The sequence below is a fragment of the Myxocyprinus asiaticus genome, chromosome 31 (assembly GCF_019703515.2).
Source record: "Myxocyprinus asiaticus isolate MX2 ecotype Aquarium Trade chromosome 31, UBuf_Myxa_2, whole genome shotgun sequence".
Lineage (NCBI taxonomy): Eukaryota > Metazoa > Chordata > Actinopteri > Cypriniformes > Catostomidae > Myxocyprinus > Myxocyprinus asiaticus.
Genome location: NC_059374.1, coordinates 34871560 through 34895768, shown reverse-complemented (window position 1 = coordinate 34895768; position 24209 = coordinate 34871560). Strand labels below are relative to the sequence as shown.

Here is a 24209-nt window from a genome sequence, read left to right as displayed (position 1 = left end):
ATTCCTTTCATCCTCCATTTTCCTTCTCTTACTCATTCTCTTTCAGGATGTGCAATCATTCGTCCACCCAGAGATGGAGGGATACGCTACAGAGGACTGACTCAGGAACAGGTAGAAGTCTACGGCAGCACATTAAACTGACTGTTATAAACATCAGTGTCAGTTCTGATGGGATGACAGACCCTGAGCAATGCCAAATTCAATCTAAAAAAAATGCACTCACTCTTTCTGTAGATCCGGAGTGTGCAGATCTTGCCTGTGGACTATGAGATAGAATACATCTGTAGAGGAAGCAGAATTATTGTAGGGCCTAAGGTCCGAAAGTGCCTCCTCAATGGCACCTGGACTGACATGAATCAGCTCAGCAGATGCTGTAAGTGTAGTTATTGATGTCCCTGCTGTGCAATGGGTATTGATTAATATATACAGTGCATCCGGAAAGTATTCACAGCGCTTCACTTTTTCCACATTTTGTTATGTTACAGCCTTATTCCAAAATGGATTAAATTCATTTTTTTCCTCAAAATTCTACAAACAATACCTCATAATGACAACGTGAAAGAAGTTTGTTTGAAATCTTTGCAAATTTATAAAAAATAACAAAAATAATATATCACATGTACATAAGTATTCACAGCCTTTGCTCAAAACTTTGTTGAAGCACCTTTGGCACCAATTACAGCCTCAAGTCTTTTTGAGTATGATGCTACAAGCTTGGCACACCTATTTTTGGGCAGTTTCTCCCATTCTTCTTTGCAGGACCTCTCGAGCTCCATCAGGTTGGATGGGGAGCATCGGTGCACAGCCATTTTCAGATCTCTCCAGAGATGTTCAATCAGGTTCAAGTCTGGGCTCTGGCTGGGCCACTCAAGGCCATTCACAGAGTTGTCCCAGAGCCACTCCTTTGTTATCTTGGCTGTATGCTTAGGGTCGTTGTCCTGTTGGAAGATGAACCTTTGCCCCAGTCTGAGCTCCAGAGCGCTCTGGAGCAGGTTTTCATCAAGGATGTCTCTGTACATTGCTGCATTCATCTTTCCCTCGATCCTGACTAGTCCCCTAGTCCCTGCCGCTGAAAAACATCCCCACAGCATGATGCTGCCACCACCATGCTTCACTGTAGGGATGGTATTGGCCATGTGATGAGCGGTGCCTGGTTTCCTCCAGACATGACGCTTGCCATTCAGGCCAAAGAGTTCAATCTTTGTTTCTCATGGTCTGAGAGTCCTTCAGGTGCCTTTTGGCAAACTCCAGGTGGGCTGTCATGTGCCTTTTACTGAGGAGTGGCTTCTGTCTGGCCACTCTACCATACAGGCCTGATTGGTGGAGTGCTGCAGAGATGGTTGTTCTTCTGGAAGGTTCTCCTCTCTCCACAGAGAAATGCTGGAGCTCTGTCAGAGTGACCATCGGGTTCTTGGTCACCTCCCTGACTAAGGCCCTTCTCCCCCGATCGCTCAGTTTGGCCAGGCGGCCACCTCTAGGAAGAGTCCTGGTGGTTCCAAACTTCTTCCATTTACGGATGATGGAGGCCACTGTGCTCATTGGGACCTTCAATGCTGCAGAAATTTTTCTGTACCCTTCCCCAGATCTGTGCCTCGATACAATCCTGTCTCAGAGGTCTACAGACAATTCCTTGGACTTTATGGCTTGGTTTGTGCTCTGACATGCACTGTTAACTGTGGGACCTTATATAGACAGGTGTGTGCCTTTCCAAATCATGTCCAATCAACTGAATTTACCACAGGTGGACTCCAATCAAGTTGTAGAAACATATCAAGGATGATCAGTGGAAACAGGATGCACCTGAGCTCAATTTTGAGTGTCATGGCAAAGGCTGTGAATACTTATGTACGTGTGATTTTTTTTTTTTTCATTTTTTATTTAATAAATTTGCAAAGATTTCAAACAAACTTTTTTTCACATTGTCATTATGGGGTATTGTTTGTAGAATTTTGAGGAAAATAATGAATTTAATCCATTTTAGAATAAGGCTGTAACATAACAAAATGTGGAAAAAGTGAAGCGCTGTGAATACTTTCCGGATGCACTGTAAATAGCCTACTTAAGGCTCAAAAAGTATTTGGATGTTTAAGTCAAACTTAAGAAATGTTTGAATGTCATTGCATTATATAACAAAATATCATATCAAATCACATGACATTTATTTTAAAGAAAGATAGCACAAGCATGACACTTTTCAAGCAAAATATTTAATAAAAAAGACATTTGTTAGGTTTTGCATGGGGAAAACAATCCATATATGTACTGTTCAAAATTAGAACAAAAAGCATTTAGACACTTTCTGCTTGTCAGACTTAATGGAACATATCCACAGTTAAAGGTGCTGTAAGAGATTTTAGCCATTCTAGAATTAGAACAATGTAGAACAAGCTGCACCATTGGATTAGCCAAAACCCCTCACTCCAAAGATAGCAAATTAGCTTTATTGAGACCAACACCAGCAGAAACGGTTGTCAAAAACAACAGCAGCAAATAGCGCCCTCAACTGACAACATTTATGAGCAGCATGGCATAAAAATGGCATTACCGCTTAATAGTTCGCTGCAACTACAATAGGCCTACTATGAGAACGTGCAAAATGATTGACAGGCAGAAAGCATCAGAGACAGCAGCCCGTGGACACATTTTTGTTTGCAGTTTGCAGAGTCTAGAGCTGTCACAGAGACTGGTGAGATATCTCATGACACTTATTTCATTCATATCTTTAAGGGAGTAGACCTTTTTATTTTTATTAATTAATTTATTTTTTTGCATACATTTCCATGAAAAGAATCGACCAGTTGGTTATGATATTGCTAATGTAAAAAGTAAAGGTAGTTAATATAATTTGTTTGCAGATGTCACTTGGTTTAATACTTTGTCATATAATGCAACAGCATTCATATATTTCAATTCAAGGCTGTGTATTTTCAAGATTATCCACATGTGCTAAAAAAAAAAAAAAAAAAGGTCAGGATGTGCTAAAAGTGTTGTTAAAATCCTCAGTATTGGTTTGCCCGCGGTCATGGATGTCTCTTGAGAATGGAAGGGTGGCGCTGCAGCCTCCTGGACAACCAGTAGAGGGCACAGTTCTTCATTACAGATGCCATGCTGGCTTCCTATTGGAGGGTTTCAACATCTCTCACTGCACTAAACTGGGCAAATGGGACTCGCCTAAACCATTCTGTGTGTGTAAGTATGTTTAAAGGTTTACAGTCACACAAACACAAAAAAATGTATGTGTTTTCCTCACATGAATCCTTCTCTTGACATGTGGCTCTAATTTGTTTTCTTTTTCTCCTATATTTGTCCATCATTAGATGACAGGAACTATACAGGTAAGACCTCAAATAATTTTAATCAGATATAATATTTCCAAAGATTTCCAAAATAGTTCTGAAAAAGTTCTTAGTGAAATAGCTCATCATAATCTTCAAAAACAGGCCACTTTGTTAGTTTGTTGCAAAATAACAACACACAGAGCAAAGTCTGATGTTTAGCATATGTCACATATTGGCTTTTGTTTAGAGTTTTATGAAAGGCACACAAATGTCTGTTCCAATAGAAAATATGTGTTGCAAAATAGCTTTCCAATCTTAATTGTGGAGATTCCTTCAACCACAAGAGGGCTGTATTTCACCATTAGTCATGTGAAACTCTCTGGAAAAATAACAAAAAATTCTAATAATAATTTTTGTTCAAAATAATATTTAAAAAACTTTATGTACTGCAACATATTTTGGATTATTTTTGCTTTGCATATTTTTAATCTCAACTTGTTTTACCAACCTATTCATTTATGTTTCTTCCATTATTCTTCCATTTAAAATGTAAATATTTTATATCAGAACTCCCAGATAACATTCATAAAAATAGGGAAGACTGAGGCTACTGTCTCACTTTTGACTAGTTTCTCGGGTTTGGGTTACTTTGAAAAGTTACAAGTAAAATCAACTAATTTATTGTGTTTACTTGTTTACACAAAAGTGAATACAAAAATATGATGATTTTGAAATTTATTAAAAGGATAGAAAAATTGCTTTAATTTAAGACCATTTTGAACTAGGTAATTGAAAAAAAACATACAAAACCTTAAAGTTACAGAGATATAGCCCTTGCGACAACTTCCCTGTGTGACAACTTGCTCCGTTCTACACTATACTATTTTTTTTTTATCTATCCCCAAAGTCATCCACTTATAAATTATTATTATGTAACTGCACGTCGTATCCGAGTACAAGCCAACTCTCCTTGTCTGTTCCATCAGATCATTATAACTTTACCCATTGTACAATTTTGTGTCTCCTCCCCTCAGCTTGTTTTTCTATCACTATAGAATCTCATTATAATCCTTCAGGCTGCCAGCCTCTCTCAGCATTAACACAAGAGCTACTGCAACCTCGACTATAGCAACCTCGACTTCATTCATCTAATTGCCTTTGTTTCCTCTCAATCCCTCTGTCCTTCCTTTCATTATTCTTCATTCCTTTCAGCTCTGCTGATTTAGACTATCAAGCAATGCAAATGCTCTCTCTCTCTGACTCCCTGTGTTTACGCACAATGAGAGATCACCGCCTACTTAGTGCACTCTCAGCAGGCTGAAGATTAACACTCAGCCAAAGTGTGTAGCTCTGTGTGTATCTCTGCCCACTGTGTATGCTTGTATGAAGTTGTGTTTGTATTTCTGCACAGTGTAAATTCGAGCATGTTTGTATGGTCTGGTGTTTACATTGCTCTTCCCATGCTTGTTAAAGTATAATACAGCATAAAAGTGACCTTTTTGTTTGCCAACCTTCTATAAAACCCTCTTTCACATTCCATAGGATGCAGTTCTTTTATGAACTAGAATTGACCTTGTACATTAAATCACATCCTATTTTAAAAGATTGTGTATTTAGTTATCACATTAACTAGGTGGCAGTTATATAGCCTTGCGGGAGGCACCTACAGCCTTTCTTTTATTAAATAACAACTAAAGATCAGGAGTGAATAATTAATGACTGGCATATGGAGAGGGCAGATTCAAAGAGTGCTCCAAATGTCACAGCAGTGTCTGGGGTGCTGAGGTTTAGGAGTGGTGAAAGTCATCAATTTCAGGTATAGTGTCTTGTTTTAGAGTGTTTAGAATGAATGGGAGAGGAGAGAGTGAATATCGAGAGCTGTTGGAGCATTTGTGCTGTATGAGTTGTCATTATGGGCAAGTACAAAGATGTTCTACAAATAAAATCTCATGGATGTATGGATGGATGAATGGATGGATATATAGATAGATACTGTACTGCAGATAGATAGACTGAATATTCTATTTCCTGTTTTCCAGTAAAAAATATCTAAACATTCTTAAATTTATATAAATTTACTTTAGTTGTGTTTACTGAAAAACAACCCAAAATACTGTTTTAATTCAGTGATTAAAATATTTTTTTGTAGTATAGATAGATAGTGTCTTTATTTATACCCTTGGGGCTATTTTCTTACAGTGGAATTCAGCATGGACACTCTGTACAATAAACAAGGGTACAAGACATAAAACACCAAACATCTAAAAAAAAAAAATAGATAGAATATACACATATGTATATATATCTACAGTGGCAATAAAAAGTATATGAACCCTTTAGAATTAGCTTGTTTTCTGCATCAATTGCTCATAACATGTGATCTCATCTTCATTAAAGTCACAAGTATAGACAAAACACAATGTGCTTAAGCTAACAACACACAAACAATTATAATCTTTCATGTCATTATTGAACACATCCCATTAAACATTCACAGTGCTATGGAAAAAGTAAATGAATCCCTCGGCTAAACATGACAAAAAAAGCTAATTAGGAGTCAGGAGTTGGCAAAACTGGCATCCAATTAATGAAACGAGATTGTGGGTTAGAGCTACTGTAACTTATAAAAAGCACTTAAACATTTTGAGTTTGCTATTCACAAGAAGCATGCTGACGTGGACCCATGCCTTACAAAAAAAAAAAAAATATATATATTTCCGAAGACCTACGATCAAGAATTGTTGCTTTGCATAAAGATGGAAATTGTTACAATATATCTTGAAGAGCTTAGGTATTCATCTGTCCACAATAAGACAAATTTTGTATAAATGGAGATGATTTAGTACTGTGGCTGCTCTCCCTAGAAGTGGCCGTCCAGCCAAGATAACTCAAAGGGCACACCGCAGAATGCTCAATGAGGTAAAAAAGAACCCTAGAGTGACAGCTAAATACTTGAAGGACTCATTGGAACTGGTTAACGTCTCTGTTCATGAGTCTACTATATGGAAAACATCCAACAGGCATCGTGTCCATGGCAGGACACCACGAAGGAAGCCGCTGCTTTCCAACAAAAACCTTCCTGCATGCCTGAAGTTTGACAAAGACCACTTTGACATGTCACAACGCTACTGGGAAAATGTTTTGTGGACTGATGAAACGAAGGTTGAATTGTTTGGGAAGAACACGCAGCACTATGTATGGCATAAAAAGGGCACCGCATAATAACATGAAAACATCATCCCAATGGTGGAAGGAGCATCATGATTTGGGGCTGCTTATGCTTGCCATCATCAAGGTAAAAGTGAATTCCCAAGTTTATCAAGATGTCCTACAGGATAATGTCAGGGTTGCTGTGCACCAGTTGAAGCTCAGAAGAAGTTGGATGATGTAGCAGGACAATGACCCTAAACATCAAAGTAAATTCATTACAGAATGGCTTCAAAAAAAGAAAATTCACCTTTTGGAGTGGCCCAGTCAGAGCCCAGACATTAACCCAATTGAGATACTGTGGAATGACCTCAAGAGAGCTGTTTACACCAGACATCCTAAGAATATGGCTGAGCTGAAGCAGTTCTGTAAGGACGAATGGTCCAAAATTCCCTTTGAACGTTCTGCAGGTCTAATTCACAGCTACCGGAAACGTTTTGCTGAGGTTATTGCTGCCAAAGGAGGATCGCCAAGTTATTAAATTCAAGGGTTCACTTACTTTTTCCACAGAACTGTGAATATTTAATGGGATGTGTTCAATAAAGACATGAAATATTATAATTGTTTGTGTTGTTAGCTGAAGTATATTGTGTTTGTCTATACTTGTGACTTTGATGAAGATGAGATCACATTCTACAACCAATTAATGCAGAAAACCAGCTAATTCCAGTGTTCACACACTTTTTATTGCAACTCTGTCTGTCTGTCTGTCTGTCTGTCATCTTTTCTACTATCTATCTGAGATACAGAGTGTATAACATCAAATACTACACTGTAAACCCTAAAGTTGTCATTACTGTAAAAATCAAGTTGTCTAAGTTAAGCATTACTTGAAATGTCAAGTTTTGGACTCATAACTCAAATATTTAAGTTAATTGAACTTATTTTTTCTTAAAAATCCATAGACTTAAGATTTGAAGTGTTAATAACTCAAACTATTGAATACAAAATTGAGGCTGTGGGGATTACCCACAATCCCTTGCTGCTTGAATTATGTTTCCTTGGTCAGAGGGAACAGATTGGGGAATTTAAATAATTGTTATTAAGAATTCATAGATGTTTTAGCTCTTTTGTTGTATTATTTATGCTTTGTTGCAAATAGATGTTTGGTGTAATGTCACCATTAGGGTGATCTGTGTCTCTTTGGTCAAGTTGGACCCTGGTCACACTATCTTAGTCCTCTTTGTGCATATAGGCATTTCTGTAAAGAATTATTTTATAACTGACCTAGAATCAGTTATCATCTTTATTTGATCTGTGCTGTTGTTTGGTCTAAAATTGAATCAGTTCAATTAAAATGTACAACAGTAGAAACAACAATATTTAAATTCAAATCTGAGTTAAGTCTACTTGCATGTAGTTAACTCAACTTAAATAGTTAAGTTCACTCTACTTGAAAACCAAGTTAATTGAATTTAAATACTCAAGTTTTGGGAGACCCCACTACTCAATGGAATTGAGGGAACGAGTTTACGCAATCAAATGAGCGCAATGAACTTAATAGGGTTTTCAGTGTATGTAATATTATTTGATAACATGTTTTAATGGAGGATGTCTTATTTATTTAGGACAAAACTTATTTCAATGACCCTTACATACTTATGTTCTGTATGTCTGTCAGATGGTTTAGATCTTTGTGTTTCACAGTAGAGTTGTGCATAGGTTTGGTTTATTGAGCATTTCTCAGCTGGAAGGCTTTTGAAAACGATTCTGATTCAGTGAAAGTGATCCTGATTCTGAAAGTGATTCGAAAAATGGACGAATATAATGGATATACACCTTAAGCACGCCCCCTTACCCCAGGCTCCCCCTTCTGCTCTATATACAACAGCGCTGTTCATCTCTCAGAGCCTCAGCTCTCTTCCTGCCTGCTCTGAGTGCGGATCTCTGCATTTGGTGGTCAATCTTAACCCCCTTTCCTCCCAGTGGATTAAAGGATTATGGTGCAGCAGAATTGCTCTGATGCCGTAATAATATACTCGACAGTTTATAACTTAATCTCGTTTCGCGACCGGCGCGGTAAATAAAGCCACGGCCGAGGACCGGATTTTCGGAGCGCGTTTTCACCAACAATGTCGCGTAACACCACCTGATTTTCTCTACTGCCGTGCAACATGGCATAGCTGTACTACAAACCCACGGTCTGTGGTTCAGAAAGGAAAAGAAACAGTAACTGCCCGATGCTGCATTTGTTTCTAGTCAAAACATTCAAAGCATATTCTCTGTAGTTTTTGGGGTTTAGACTTTGTCGAAGCGCGTTCTGTTTAAGTATATTAAAGGAGTGGTGTAGCACTTATTAAAAACTGGCAAGAAGAGGCAAAAACATTCTAAAAGCTTCCGAAGATTCCAAAGAATCCAAAAGATTCGGAAGACTCTGAAAGAGTCACAAGATTCCAAAACATTTTAAAAATTCTAATAGATTCAGTAGATTCTAAAAGAAGTTCTAAACTATTCTGAAAATTGTAAAAGTTTCTAAAGATTCCAAAGAGTCTAAAAGATTCCAGAGAATAACTAAAGAATAGAGGAGTTCAATAACTCTGCAAGACGATAAAATATCATACACATGGCTTGAAGCGCTTCGCCTCAGCACACCACTTATGAAGGTTTCCCCTCATGCTTTGTAAAAATATATAGCCCATCGAGTATCCAGATTGTGGTTAAACAGCCTCCAATTTCATATTGCTACTAGGGACCGACACATGGTACCCGCACTTAAACATAAGTCTTTTTGCGCGCGAAATGTCTTGTGCGTCGGTCTTTACGCGTTCCACAAACTGGAACAATCGCATGTGTGGATTTTATTTTTAATCAGTGGACAGTTTAATTTGAAAGCATTTTAATAGCAAATTGGATGCTGATGGCACCTATGGAGTGGATCAGTACCTTGGACAGAGTTCGGAGGAACGTGGTTCTCCTTTACGCACTGCTTATTTTTCTCTCCTGGCCATGTGCGATTGCAGGCAAGAAAAAACTGTACATCGGAGCTCTGTTCCCCATGAGTGGAGGATGGCCTGGTGGTCAAGCGTGTCTCCCTGCAGCCCAGATGGCGTTAGATCTTGTGAACAACCGGAGCGACATTCTACCGGACTATGAGCTGGAGCTCATTCATTATGACAGCATGGTAAGCACCTGGAAACACTTTACATTTACAATGTCCACTTTAAACATATGGCATGTTATTATAGTCATTTGCAATATCAATAACTATACCAATAGGTGAATGCAAGCATATCCACTACGTAATTGTATACTGTTACACGTTTACAGTTTTGTTACTTTATCTGCATATGTGAAGGAGTTTTTATTGTTTTAAAATTTCAGTACTGGACAACTACCTTAAGTATCTTTGACCAACTTTACTGAGCATGCTAAATTTTGAATTTGAAAACTGTCCCAGAACTTGTGCCTGTAATGTTCTCTAGTGGATTTTCCCCAGAGATCATATTATGCAAAGTGAAAGTACAATGCCATAACTTACAAAGTATCTGCTAGAGAGTTACTGAATACTTGCAAAAATATTTCTAATGTATTTAATGTCATCATTAGATATATCCATCATAAAACCACACTAACCTTATTAGAGATTTGCACGCTTTATGCCAGCAATAATGTGTCTTCAACCATAAAGAAATACACTATAGTTTAATTAATTTTATTTATGGGCTTTTAGTAAATACTAAGGAAGGAAGATATACTTTTGTTTACCTTCCTTTCAGTTATTAATCTAATTTTAATTCATGCCCAAGGAGTGAAACATAGATAAGTACCAAACATTCTTTCAAGATGGCAAAAATGATCAGTATTTAGCAGGTGTTTCCCTAATGTTTTGTCCATGATTTTATCTTGAGATGCAGGAGTTGGCGTCAAATTGACATGGCAGTTGTCGGTACATTATTATTTCAAAGCTCACTTGGCTGTTATCAGCAGCCTGTAAGGCTTCAGCTGCATAAAGTAATTTTACTTCCTAAAAATACACTAAAAGTCTTTAACCATATATGCTTATGTATGCCATTAGCGTTGCAGAGTTTGCCTCAAAAGTTTATTCTGTAGTTTATTTGTTCTGTTTATTTTTAATTTTGTCTGTTTATTTTTAAATTGGAATTTAAAATTAATTGGTAACACTTTAGATTAAGGTTCCATTGGTTAACATTAGTTAATCTATTAGGTATCATGAACAAACAATTAGCAATGTATTGTTTACAGCATTTAATAATCTTTGTTAATGTTAGTTAATAAAAATGCAGTTGTTCATTGTAAGTTCATCTTAGTTCATAGTGCAATAACTAATGTTAACAAACACAACTTTTGATGTAAAAAATGTATTACTATATGTTTAAATGAACATTAATTAATAAATGATGTAAAAGTATTGTTCATTGTTAGTTCATGTCAACCGTTGTTGTTACTAATGTTAACAAATGGAACCGTATTGTAAAGGTTACCAATTAATTTCAAAATGAAGATTAATTCAGCGCAATATGCACTGCTGGAGAGGACCATTTCTTCCTGAGTTGGTTATCTTAATAAGTTTTGATTCCTTCAGCACCCATAAAGATAGCTCATTTAAACCAGAAAATAATTTGCCTTACATCTTCAAAAATATCAGTGGGGGTTTAATCCTAGGATTACCATACAATATCTGATAAACATATATGCACACAAATGCAATTGTGATATCTCTGGCATCACCACCCAAGAGTATGTAGCGCTTTCAAAAGTTCAAAGTGAGGCAGTTCAGTGCCCTGATGTTGCATGACATTTCTATGCATCCCTAAAGGCTAGTAAACAGTTAAAGAGTGCGCTAAGTGGACTGAGATGTGTTCTATCATGGTTGTGATTGGTGAACTGCACTCTGCATTGCAATTACACTCAATATAGAGGAAGAATCAGGGAAAGGAAGGTTGGCATGGCAACAGCCACCAGTGAAACCACAGTTCAAACAAACTTGCATCCCTGTAGATCGTGGAAGGATAAGGAGATGCTTCTGCAGACCCATGTATGTGTATGAGAGAGGAGAAGGATCTGCAGTACCTGTCTGATCACTCATGATCTTGCAGATGAACATTAACTTTTAGGCTGAGTGCAGTGTTCAGCCAAATAACCTGTATTGCAGGGATAGTTTACCAAAAAGTACAAAATTCTGTCTTCATTTACACTCTCATGTCATTCCAGATGTTCCAGGAGAAGAAAGAGAAGATATTTAGCAGAATGGAGGGGGGTTCTTGTGTCTGTAAAGGTTGAAACCCCCCGATTTAGCAGTTGCTTTTATCCAAAGTGACTTCCAAATGAGGAAAAGCACAAGCAATTTGTCATACAGAAGCCAACTATATAAGCAGTACCAATATTTCACAGTTTCATGAAAATTGTGTAGTTTTACAACACCAGATATTAAGAGATTTCTACAAATGTCAGCATCACTAAAAAAAAACAGCTCTTTGGCTGAACTTGATTCAGTCACGGACAGTGGTTCTACGTGTTCGAAATTAGTTTTCTTAACTTAAAATTACTATGTAATCTCCACACAAACACTTTGTGTAAAAAGAACCTAGTTGATCTGGGTAAACCCAATAAAATGAGCTGTGTCAACATTACTCAAAAAAATCTATTTTATTTCTTTATGTACTAGCTAGTGAAAGTGAATGTTAGCATGTTAAATACATGCAGGTTGGAAGCAATACAGAGTGTAGTTTAGTAACTATGCTATGGTAAGCACAGCAATTGCTCAGTGAAGTCCTCATCGTTAACTCAAACTCCACTCCATCATAATGGTAACCCTCAAAACTCCAACATAACAGAAACTCTTCTAAATCTCGAAAAACAAAACACTGAACACTAACAAGTATCCCCCTTTAAATTCATCTTGCACAAAATCACATTAAGTATTAAGTATCACTATTGAGTCCATGCTGGGAAATGGAAATCCCCGCCCCAGTTTCATCAATGCTACATTAACACAACAGAAAGTATTCATGTAGTCCCAACTCTAGATGGATTAAGTAAACTTCCATTTTACAAATTTCAATGGATAGAATGCAATGAAATCAAGTTGTGACAAAATGTTCTGGAATTGTCTTGCTTTAGTTTATTTTAATTAATTAAATTGAACAAGCAGCAAAATTCCTTTCTTTGAGTGCATGTAACCTTTGATCTCCATCTCTCAGTTCTAGTATTTCATGAATCTTAATGAAAATCCAAGACATTCTGCAGGTGCACAAGAATAAAAATGCAATAATGTAGAGGCAGAGTGTCGACACTGTATAAATGTCAAAGTTTTAGTGTGCATTGGAGACTGAAGAGCAGGTGTGAAGCGCTTAGACTCATTGACATTTAAGCCGGAAGATATTTTCAGCATTCTCTCTTGATTGGGGAGCACTTCATACCTGGATGAGATTCTAATCAAAATTGCTTCTGGTTTCAGAAATGTAATTACAAAGGGAGAAAATCAAATTTGATGTGGGGTTTGCATTAAATTACCGTTCAAAGAATCTCAGGCATGTTGGGGCATTCTTTTAATCTCTCTCAAACAACCAATTATCACGCAGAGCAACATTTTCGGAAAAACATGAAAGTCACCTCCTAATTACCAATTTTATTTGACATTTGTTAAATAGTGTTTTTATAACCCATGCCATACCTTGGGTGACCTTCAAAAAAAAAAAAAAAAAAAAAAAAATACTCTTTTTCTATTTTTCACATTAAAAATGACACTTTTGGGAAATTAGTTCATTTGTTTGTTTTTGATTTTCTGAAATGTGAGTGGCACTTATGCTTGCAAAACCTGCCGGCACAATTAATAAGTGGTTGCTAGATTGTTGTCTCTATGATTTTCTGGTGTCTAGATATGGCTGGGGTCCCTCCTTCAATGTAAGTCAATTGGATTTTTTGTCTGTATTATCATTTGTGAAAATCTTAAAGAGCACCTATTATGGTTTTTAAATGTGCCTAATTTTGTTTTTAAGGTCTCACACAATAGATTTACATGCATCCAAGGTCAAAAAACACTTTAATTTGCTCACAGTTTAAATTGTAGCATTACCTTTCTTTCCCAGTATCAAAAACGACTCATTCAATGATCCGTTCTAAAGGATTCATTCTAAACTCCTCCTTTCAGAGAGTATACTCTGCTCTGATTGGTCAGATGTCCCAGTCTGCTGTGGTTGGTCTACCACTTAGTGTAGTGTTTGAGGGCGGGTCAAAGCTGTTCGTGAGCAGCCAATGAAGACCAGAGGCGGGGTCTTCATTGGCATTGTTACCAAATTACATAGGTTAGTACAGGAAGTAAGTCTGGAATTACTAACGACTCGTTTCAGGTGTTTAGAATGGGTTCTTTCTTTTGGGAGTCAATAAATCCATTTGTCGTGCACTTTGATTTTTGAAACTTTGCAGAATTTTTTACATTCACAAACAGCTATATAACACACTACATGAAAGGTCATATTTGAAAAACCATAATAGGTGCTCTTTAAATCTGAATACTCATTTTGAGGCAGCATTCATGTCTGGTACAAACGTTGCCAGATAAGTTACACGCCAAAGTTTAGTGCTTATTTTTAGGGGTTTGTTCATATCCCTAACTTTAAGGATAAAAGGAATAGTAGTAGTGGTTCTTGCTTTAGCAAGCACCATTGAGTGTTTACATGCACATTCTTATACAAGTGTTATTATTGTTAACAGAAAACTAAAATGAAAACTACATAAAACATTTTCGTTACCTGAAAGAAAAATAAAGAACTAAAATAATTGGAAAAAACTGAAACTAAACTATAAATACTTTTTCATAATTCTGAAAAGAACTCAAATAAAAATGAACAAATTCACTTTAGTTTTAGTTTTTGATACACAATAGTGTGTATATGGATAAAGTTGGACACTTTTGGAAACTTTACTTTTCTTGGCACTTTTAATTATGATTCAAATGCCACATAACCTGATATTATACCTTTATAGAAAGCTTAGGATGTCTCCTACCGTAGTCAAAAGTGAAGAAATACTCAATACTACAGAAAAGAACCTTTGAAGAACCTTTTTTGACCAATTGCCAGATTTTGTTTCAGGCAGGATTCTATTGAAAATATCTACAGATTTGGAATACATTTGTACATTTGCTTATACAATTTCACATCATAAATCATCACATGTAACATTTATAAACATTGTCAACTTTTACTTTTTTATAACATTGATTTACCTCAAACTTCTGTCTTTTTCTTTACCATTGCTTTTTCAAACGGTGGTCATGCGCTCTGCCACACATCCTGATGTAAAATCATCAATTTGAAACCTCGAAAAGTTAACTGTTTCATTCCCAATGATTAGTTTATTAATTTATGGAAATACATATGGATACAATGAGCTTAACTGTCCCACTTTACCAATCTCCCCCCTATGTTTTAAAAATTTGAAACATTTACAATCCACCTTAATTAAACGATTATTTTCAATCTCATGTAAACACAGTTTTCGTACTTTTTCTGATTTTTTAAATATGCTGATTTTTTGGAGTTATCAGCGTATTGCGTACATGTAAATGGGCTCATTAATAATTACTGTTTTCAATATTCAGAATTTTGGTCTATAAATATGCATTTTTCAATGACACATTCTTAATTCTTTTACCTTTAGTCCCCCTAATATTGAATATTTGGCAACATTCTTGGTTTTGTGCTGTCAATGGAGCTAAACCTAACTCACGCACAGTGTGATGAACAGTTGTGGTTAAACTATAAAATCGTGATTTACTTTTCAAACCGAACATCGATTGTGTTAGGGAATCATAATTTGCTGAAGTTTTCTGTTTGCTTTTTCTCGAATCACGAACAAGCCAGCAGGACTGGTCAGAGGCACCGGTTCAAGTTGTGGTCCAGCCTGTGTGTGTGTATGTGTGTTAGAGAAAATATTTACAAGGACCCCCTTCCACAGATATACTCACCCTCTCCAGACTGTTGCCATGGATATATCAAAGCTCAGCCTGCAAACTTTGATCAATTATTAACCATGATAGAGCGAGGCAGAGGTAGAGAGAGAGATGCCCTGATGAGACACTTGTGCTTTCCATGTTTTAATTGGCATCTGTTGTATCCAGATTGTAACGAGAAGGATTTACATATCCATTGCATGGGTTATTCATTTGTATTAGGGTTTCAAAGTCGCAGCATCGCTGCTTCGAAATAACAAACCAACACTTTAAAGTTAATGTACGGCAGAGCAGCAGATAAAGGCTCAATTACAGTCTGAGTCATGGGAAGGCTTGTACATGTTTTGCTCTGTTGGAATGAGACATTTAGCATTTGGATCTCTGTAGTAAACAAAGGGAGTGGTTGCAACAGATCTGGATAGTGGCTTGCGCTTTAAGTTACAGTTTTTATTTTTAACCTTTATAGACTCATTCTGTGACTCAGTGTTTCTTCTTTTAAGTTTTATGTTTTAGCCTCCTTTTTTAGACAGATATAGTAGAGAGTGACAAAAATATTGGTGAAAAAGAGGGGGAATTGGATACTTGAGAAGCAAATTGTGTAAGATAAGATATTCAGAGAAAAAATGTCCTAACCCTTTTTTCATACTTGTTTTGTTGGTAACACTTACAATAAGGTTCAGCATTTATTAATCTTGGTTAATGTTAATTTCAGTTTCATATACTAATACATTTTGAACATCAAATGTTGTATTAGTTAACATTAAGTAATGCACTATGAACTAATATGAACTAACAATGAAAATTGTATTTTTATTAACTAATATTAACTAAGATTAAAACTGTGTTGTTCTTTGTTCATGAAACCTAATACATTAACTAATGTTAACGAATGGATTCTTATTGTAAAGTGTTACTTTTGTTACTTTTGTTTTGTTTTGCATCACTATTACAGTTACTCAAATTTAAAGAATTGGAACAGGAGACAAAATCATATTTGACAAACTGATCCAGTTTATTCTAGTTTGGCACAGATAAACCAGCTGTGGGATTGGACAGATAGGAATGCATAAGCTCTGTTTTGAGGGTGTGAAGAAACAAGGAATATGGCAAATAAAGATTTCCTCAGCTTTTGGTTGCATGACAGAGCGCCACTTTGCAAAATGTGCCTTTTTCCTCTACTTATTTGAAACACACCATCCCCATTTAAATCAATGGATTGGCAGCGTTCTCTGAATAAACGTGAACTCCAAACTAAACACCTCACGCCTGCCAAAGCTTTTGCAAAGATTCTTCTTCAGTGATATTTTGTGGGGTCCAGAACAGTTCCTGTCTGACTTCAATTTTGAGGCTAGCACCATCTCATTTATTTCTAACTTTAACAAAAATGAAAGTGTGTTAAACTGTTCCAGTAATTAAGTGTTTCTGCTGATTGTTACCAAGGGCACCAAGGGAACCATCTCCAAGTGTGACTACATCGGCTGCATGCAAGCTTTCACCCCCTTATTTGTGAACAATTTCCTGCTGTATGTGTCACAGTGAACTGCAATAGGGCAGCACACGAGGTCTTTTCTTACAGCTACAGCTCGTACACACTGCAGTCTAATGAGATAGTACCATGTTTCTATGCTGATTCCATCAACTGTTGATTGTTTATGACATGCTCAAGTGCAGTCTTGCGATCCACAATTAAAAGAATTTAAAATTTAGCCCAAAATGAAAACTCATCCATAATTTTACATCTTTTTTCAGTGTGATCCAGGAGAGGCCACTAAGCTGCTGTATGATCTACTATACACAGAGCCGATAAAGATCGTCCTGATGCCAGGCTGCAGCTCCGTGTCTACGCTGGTGGCTGAGGCAGCACGCATGTGGAATCTCATAGTGGTCTGTGTGCCATATACATTTTTATCTAACTCTAACACACTGATGGGATGGTCATGAATAGCCCCCATACTAAATTTGGGGTCTCTAGGACATACTCTATAGTGCCACCACCATGTCAAAAATCTTTTGTGCATATCTTTTGAACCGTTTGTCCTAGAGACAAAATTGTTTTGTCTGATTACTCTCCTCCTGATGATTCCTTACTTTAAAACTCTGCCCATTACAGTGGCTGCCATCTTGGATTAAGTCATGAAATGTCAAACGGAAGGTTCCTGGATCTATACCTACCTCAGCAAGTCATGCATTAGAAATGTGTGTAGTTCTGGATATTTTTGTATTGTGCTTTCTGAGTAGATGCTGGGCTTTTCCCAATCAAATGTTGATTTGCATCTTTGTTGAAAAGTTACATGAATATAAAGATGATCATGGTAAAAGCTGTGCTTGGCTGTGATTCCTCTAAGCATGGTATGTCCCTTTGTTGACTGGCAGTGTTGTGGCTGTGTCGTGCAGTGGATAGCACACTGAACTGTGGAACAGAAAGTTGTTGGTTCACATCCGTCTGGGGGCAATGTTATGCTTGCTCTGTATATACACCGATCAGCCACAACATTAAAACCACCTGCCTAATATTGTGTAGGTCCCCCTCATGCTGCCAAAACAGCACCAACCCGCAGCTCAGAATAGCATTCAGAGATACTGTTCTTCTCACCACAATTGTACAGAGCGGTTATCTGAGTTACTGTAGACTTTGTCAGTTCGAACCAGTCTGGCCATTGTTGACCTCTCACATCAACAAGGCGTTTCCATCTGCAGAACTGCCGCTCATTGGATGTTTTTTGTTTTTGGCACCATTCTGAGTAAATTCTAGAGACTGATGTGCGTGAAAATTCCAGGAGATCAGCAGTTACAGAAATACTCAAACCAGCCCGTCTGGCACCAACAATCATGCCACGGTCCAAATCACTGAGATCACATTTTGTCCCCATTCTGATGGTTAATGTGAACATTAGCTGAAGTTCCCGATCTGCATGATTTTATGCACTGCTGCCACACGATTGGCTGATTAGATAATCAAATGGATGGTTGATGGTGCCAAAACAAAAAGTTTGAGTTTACTCAGAATGGTGCCAAAAACAAAAAACATCCAATGAGTGGCAGTTCTGTGGGCGGAAATGCCTTGTTGATGAGAGAGGTCAACAGAGAATGGCTAGACTGGTTCAAACTGACAAAGTCTACGGTAACTCAGATAACCGCTCTGTACAATTGTGGTGAGAAGAATATGATCTCAGAATGCTAATCTGAGATGCGGGTTGGCGCTGTTTTGGCAGCATGAGGGGGACCTACACAATATTAGGCAGGTGGTTTTAATGTTGTGGCATTAAATATGTGGTGTGTGTGTGTGTGTGTGTGTATATATATATATATATATATATATATATATATAAATTACCAGCGTGGTTTTGCATTTTTTTAAATATTCTCTGAAAACAGGTTTTATTATCTTAATATGGATATCTTGTTTAAGGAATTTAAAATAATTTTACTTTAAATCAATTGAAATTTTCCATATAATTTTTTTTCTTCATCAAAATTAGAGTTTACCTAAAAGTAGACTATGAATTTGAAAGAGTAAAATGGCCATTAAAAGAACAGACAGTTCTGCATTGTTTGTGAGTCAAGGAACAAAAAGAATTTGGACTTGTGATCTTGTTGACTTTATGAGAGCAGTTTGTTGATGGTTTGTATTGAAGAAGCTGACGAATAAAAACTGAGAACTGAGTCTGAGAAAACTGTCAAGAAAATCAGAGAACCAAAAGAGAAAGTGAGATAAGTGATCAAAGGAATAGAATACACAAAGTACCCTAAGCAATTTGGGAGTGTAATCAAAGTTTTCCAATTATTCTCATTCAATCAACTGCTTTCCTCCTATTATTGCACAATTTTGGAAAATAATGTTCTTAACCCTGATTTGTCCTCATCAAATTAACATGTGTGAACAAAACTTTGAGTTTGACATTTTTCTGAATGTTAATTAGAGAAGTTACTTTTAACTAACCATCTCTCCAAGGATGCCTGAAAAACTTTCTCTTTCAATGGGTTTGTACTCTAGTACATAATAACAGAGATTGCTTTTGAGAACTAAATTACTGTGTTCAAATATTACACCAGTATAGTTCAGACAAATGTTATCAAGGAACCTTTTTTACTGCTTGAAAAAAAAAAGAGATTCAATTCTAGTTAGCATTCCTCTGTCATACCTTCCCAGGTATTGACACATCAGCAGTGGATGACAAAGCAGATTGACTTATTTATTCAAGTGTTCACAAAGCTCTGACTTGACTGGGTTGACATTTAATCTCTCCTACAGTGTGTGGAAAAATCTGACTCACTCTTTGCTCAGTGTTTTTTTTTCTTTTCATATGCATCAAATAAGGTCAGCAATATAGCTGAATAAACATTTTCAATGCTGTCTTTCTTTCTCTCTAGTTCTCGTACGGCTCTAGCTCTCCAGCCTTATCTAACCGACAGCGCTTTCCCACTTTCTTCCGTACGCACCCGTCAGCAACTTTGCATAATCCTACCCGTGTGCGGCTCTTCCAGAAGTGGGGATGGACAAAGATCGCTACAATCCAGCAGACCACTGAAGTCTTTACCTCGGTCAGTCATGCATGCAGAGCTCTCTCTCTTTTCATTCAACTTAGTGTATTTCATCGGTCATATTACTAGGAGTTACAGTTTTTCTCAATTGCATAGACACTATAGTCCATTCCATAAGCCACAAATCATAAACCATAGCTTCATTTTCCAAAAGAAAGTGTAATTTCTCATAACTATAAACACTATTCCTGTGTTTCACACAAGTTGCAAATCTGTACTGTTACTGTAAATTCTGTCTTAACATTTCTGTAATCACGAATGTTTTATGTCATGCTCGAAATGTATTATAATAAATGATTATTTACTGTAGTAAGATGTTATTATTCTGTTGTTCTATTATTCCAAAGAACATTCAGTTTATCATGTATTTGATGGTTTTGTGAGCCATTTGAAGGGAAAGTTTGAATTATATAAATAATTATACAATTTTGAATAAAGCATTTGATTTTGTCCTAAATGTTTGTGGTTTCAACAATTGAGTTAGTAGTTTTGATTTTGTGGTTATAGTTTTGAGAAATGTGTCTTAGCAGAGTGAGAAAAACTGTAAGATTGTGTGTCTTTGTGATCTGGTGCCAAACATGATTCTTGCAGTAGCTCACTAGAAGTTCTGCGAAACTGAGAAATGTATCATGTTTTATGGCCACATCCACACTAATCTGTTCTTGTTTGAACATTTGAACATCATCATTTTTCAAAGTATGCGTTAATGGAGAGCTTTTTCTAAATGCTCCATTTTCGGTGGAAGAAAACAGTGATCTAATGTGGATGAAACGCACAAACATAGCAAAATTAATGCATTTTCAAACGAAAACTTATTAGTGTGGTCTTAGCACTTTGCATGTGGAATTTTAATGCTTGTCTTGGAGTTTGGGCCATTCATTCTTTATTACATTTACAGTTAATTTAATATTATCTGTTGGATTTAAAGAAGTTATATCAGTAAAATTGGAATTTTCCCTGACCTTTAGAAATAAAAGAGTTTGATACTATTCTAAATTGAAAAAGTATACTATACTGTAACTTTCAGAGGTCAACATTTTCTCCCCAGTCCATAAAGACCATTCTGTGAAACTAACCTGCAGAAATGTCTTGCTCTCAATTTACATGTGAAGAGGATGTTTACATAGAAGTCTTAAAGGGATAGTTCACCCAAAAATGAAAATTCTCTCATCAGTTACTCATCCTAATCCCAGATGTGGATGACTTCTTTTCTTCAACAGAACACATTTGAAGAAAATTAGAAGAATATCTCACCTCAGTTGGTCCTTAAAATTTAAATGGATGGGGATCAGAACTTTGAAGCTTCAAAAATCACTGACAGTCAGCATAAATGTCATCCATACGACTCCAGTGGTTAAATTAATGTTTTCTAAAGCAAAACGATCGCTTTTGGTGTGAAAAAGATAAATATTTAAATACTTTTTTAACTATATATCATCGCATCCGGTCAGCAGCAGTATGCGCGTTCATTTAATGAGAGGGCTGAGTTCACACGGTCTCTCGTGTGAGGTGTTACGTATTCGCGTTGGCATGTTACAGACATAATCTCACGTTTTCTCTCGGTTGAGACATCCAGGCTGAGCACACAAACACAGCATTGTGAAAAACATACAGATACAAATACAGATCTAAACCAAAACCAACAAAGCTTCTGTATAGTGTTCTTCCTTCTCAGTTGTAAACAGCGCTGCTCTTCCGGGTGTGTCGCACGTGCGTTAGTTCTCGCGTGAACATGCCAACGTGATTACGTCACATGCGCATACTGCTGCTGACCGGAAGTGATGGTTTATAGTTAAAAAGTAGTTAAATATTGATCTTTTTGCACCAAAAGCGATCATTTCACTTTAGAAGACATTAATTTAACCAGTGGGGTCGTATGGATGACATTTATGCTGACTGTCTGTGATTTTTGGAGCTTCAAAGGTCTGGTCACCATCCACTTACATTTTAAGGACCTACTGAGCTAAGATATTTTTCTATTTTTCTTCAAATGTGTTCACCAGAAGAAGGAAAGTCATACACATTGGGGATGGCATGAGGGTGAGTAAATAATGAGAACATTTTCATTTTGGGGTGAACTATTTCTTTAAAGGAATTGCATATTTAAATAGATACTTCACTAAAAAATGAAAATTTCTGTTACCATTTACTCACCCTCATATTGTTAATTCCAAACCCTTCTGTGAAACACAAAAGGAGATGTTAGGCAGAGTGACAGCCTCAGTCACCATTCACTTTTGTTGAATATTCATGCAATAAAATTGAATGGTGTCTGAGACTGAAAGCTTCTGCCTATCATCTCATGTTGTGTTCTACGGAGGAAAGAAAGACCAACATGAGGGTGAATAAATGATGACTTTTGATGATTTTTGGGTGAACTAAAACTTTCATTCTAAAGGTCAGAGAGAAGTTTGGCGCACAAAAAAACTTTATGAACATAAATGGACCTAAGGGAAAAATTAAATGATTAAAATAGTATGACCCCATTTAAAGAAATTAATTTGGTTCCCTTTTCCCCTAAAGTGTTAGCAAGCTCAGTGGCCCCTTTACTCTGAGTAAGGTTAATGCCTGAGACTGAATGGCAAAAACCGTGGCTGATTATACTCTTCTTAAGTGATGGAGGACTTTAAGAGTCATTTTTCTTCATGTTAACTGCTAAGAATATTGATCAAGACAAAAATCTCTCATGAATCAATTCAATATTGAGCTAGTGTAATTCCGCCAGGCTAATGATCCCCAACTCTTCAGCAGCTCATTGTTTTTTTCTCATTTACTTTCATCACAGTCTTTCCCTTTTGTTAACATCCTCCATCTTCCACCATCTTTCCCCAATTCATTTGTCTCAAAAAGAAAATTAGCTTTAGTTACAGTATTCGATGAATGTTCACATAAATAATAAGCATTGAAAAAAATGTATATGCTGAGTTAGACATAAAACTCTTTCTCTGGAATTTTTTATCAATATTGATAGATCGATTCAGACAGGAATAATTTAAAAAGTCTGTGAAACACAAATTTCCCTAAACTCCTCAGGGAAAATGTGTCTTTTCCAAACAGGGCTCATGTGTTGATTCTTGTGTTTAGCCAACAAAAAACAAACAGTGTCATAACATCAGAAATTAGGAATTCCATTACATAGAACAAAGTTTTAAAGGGGTAGTTCACCCTATAATGAAAATTCTGTCATGATTTACTCACCCTCATGTGTTCCAAACCCAAATTACTTTCTTCCGTAGAACACAAAAGAAGATGTTAGACAGAAAGTTAGCCTCAGTCACCAACATGAGGATGAGTGAATAACGTCAGAATTTTCATTTGTGCATGAACTATCCCTTTAAACCCAAAATTCCCTTAAACTTAAACACTGTTCTACTGCTGCTTTGTCTTTTCATTTTTGTCTCTTTTTTTTTTTATCCACATTGTTTTCTTCTGCCATTTGTCCTTTACTTTATCGTTTTTTTTTTTTACTTTGGTCTACACTCTGACCAGTCATCTCATGACCCCCCCATTTATTCCTCTCTCCTCCTTTCTACCTTTCATTTGCCACCTTGATCTTTTTATGCTTTCTCTTCCTGTCTGTCCTCTCTCCACAAACATCGCACCTGTCCTGTCACTCCCACTTTCTCACTCTTCTCTCTTTCTCTCTCCAGACGTTGGATGATTTGGAAGAGCGAGTGAAGGAGGCCGGCATTGAGATAAGCGTGAGACAGAGCTTCCTCACTGATCCCGCGGTGGCTGTCAAAAACCTGAAGGTGCTTTGATGAAAAATTCACCAGCCGCTCACTTCCTCATCTCAATCTGTGTCGGGTAGCTAGCTAGCAGGCAGAGCACATGAAAATCTTATGCAAAATAAATCAACACTCTGAAGAATTGGTCCCCGCCGTCAGATTGAGTGACAGCTCGCATGCTGTCTAGGGTGCAACTGACAGTTATTGTTTTATTGTTGCATAGTTAGACAGTGTTTTATACTGAACTATAGCTGGGCTAAAAAATTATATCAATATTTTTCAGTCTGTTGATTAAATTCAATATACACTCACTGAGCACTTTATTTGGAACACTATGGTCCTAATAAAGTGCCAGACATGGTCTTCTGATGTTGTAGCCCATACGCCTCAAGGTTCAATGTGTTGTGCATTCTGAGATGCTATTCTGCTCACTACAATTGTAGAGAGTGGTTATCTGAGTTACCGTAGCATTTCTGTCAGCTTGAACCAGTTTGGCCATTCTCCGTTGACCTCCGTTGAGAAAGGCATTCTGTCCGCACA

General features: G+C 36.8%; 1 protein-coding gene across 5 annotated transcripts in view; it reads left to right on the top strand.

Annotated features, from left to right (window-relative positions):
• Window positions 1–24209, top strand: part of LOC127421982 (gamma-aminobutyric acid type B receptor subunit 1-like) — a 71225-nt gene that overhangs the window by 8994 nt on the left and 38022 nt on the right. For all 5 annotated transcript variants that reach the window (XM_051665261.1, XM_051665260.1, XM_051665259.1 and 2 more), the window contains 8 exons: window positions 47–111; window positions 235–373; window positions 3004–3189; window positions 3318–3335; window positions 9446–9606; window positions 17149–17283; window positions 19771–19941; window positions 23592–23693. In XM_051665261.1, the coding sequence (XP_051521221.1) occupies window positions 47–111; window positions 235–373; window positions 3004–3189; window positions 3318–3335; window positions 9446–9606; window positions 17149–17283; window positions 19771–19941; window positions 23592–23693 (977 nt within the window). The remainder of the gene's footprint in view (window positions 1–46; window positions 112–234; window positions 374–3003; window positions 3190–3317; window positions 3336–9445; window positions 9607–17148; window positions 17284–19770; window positions 19942–23591; window positions 23694–24209) is intronic.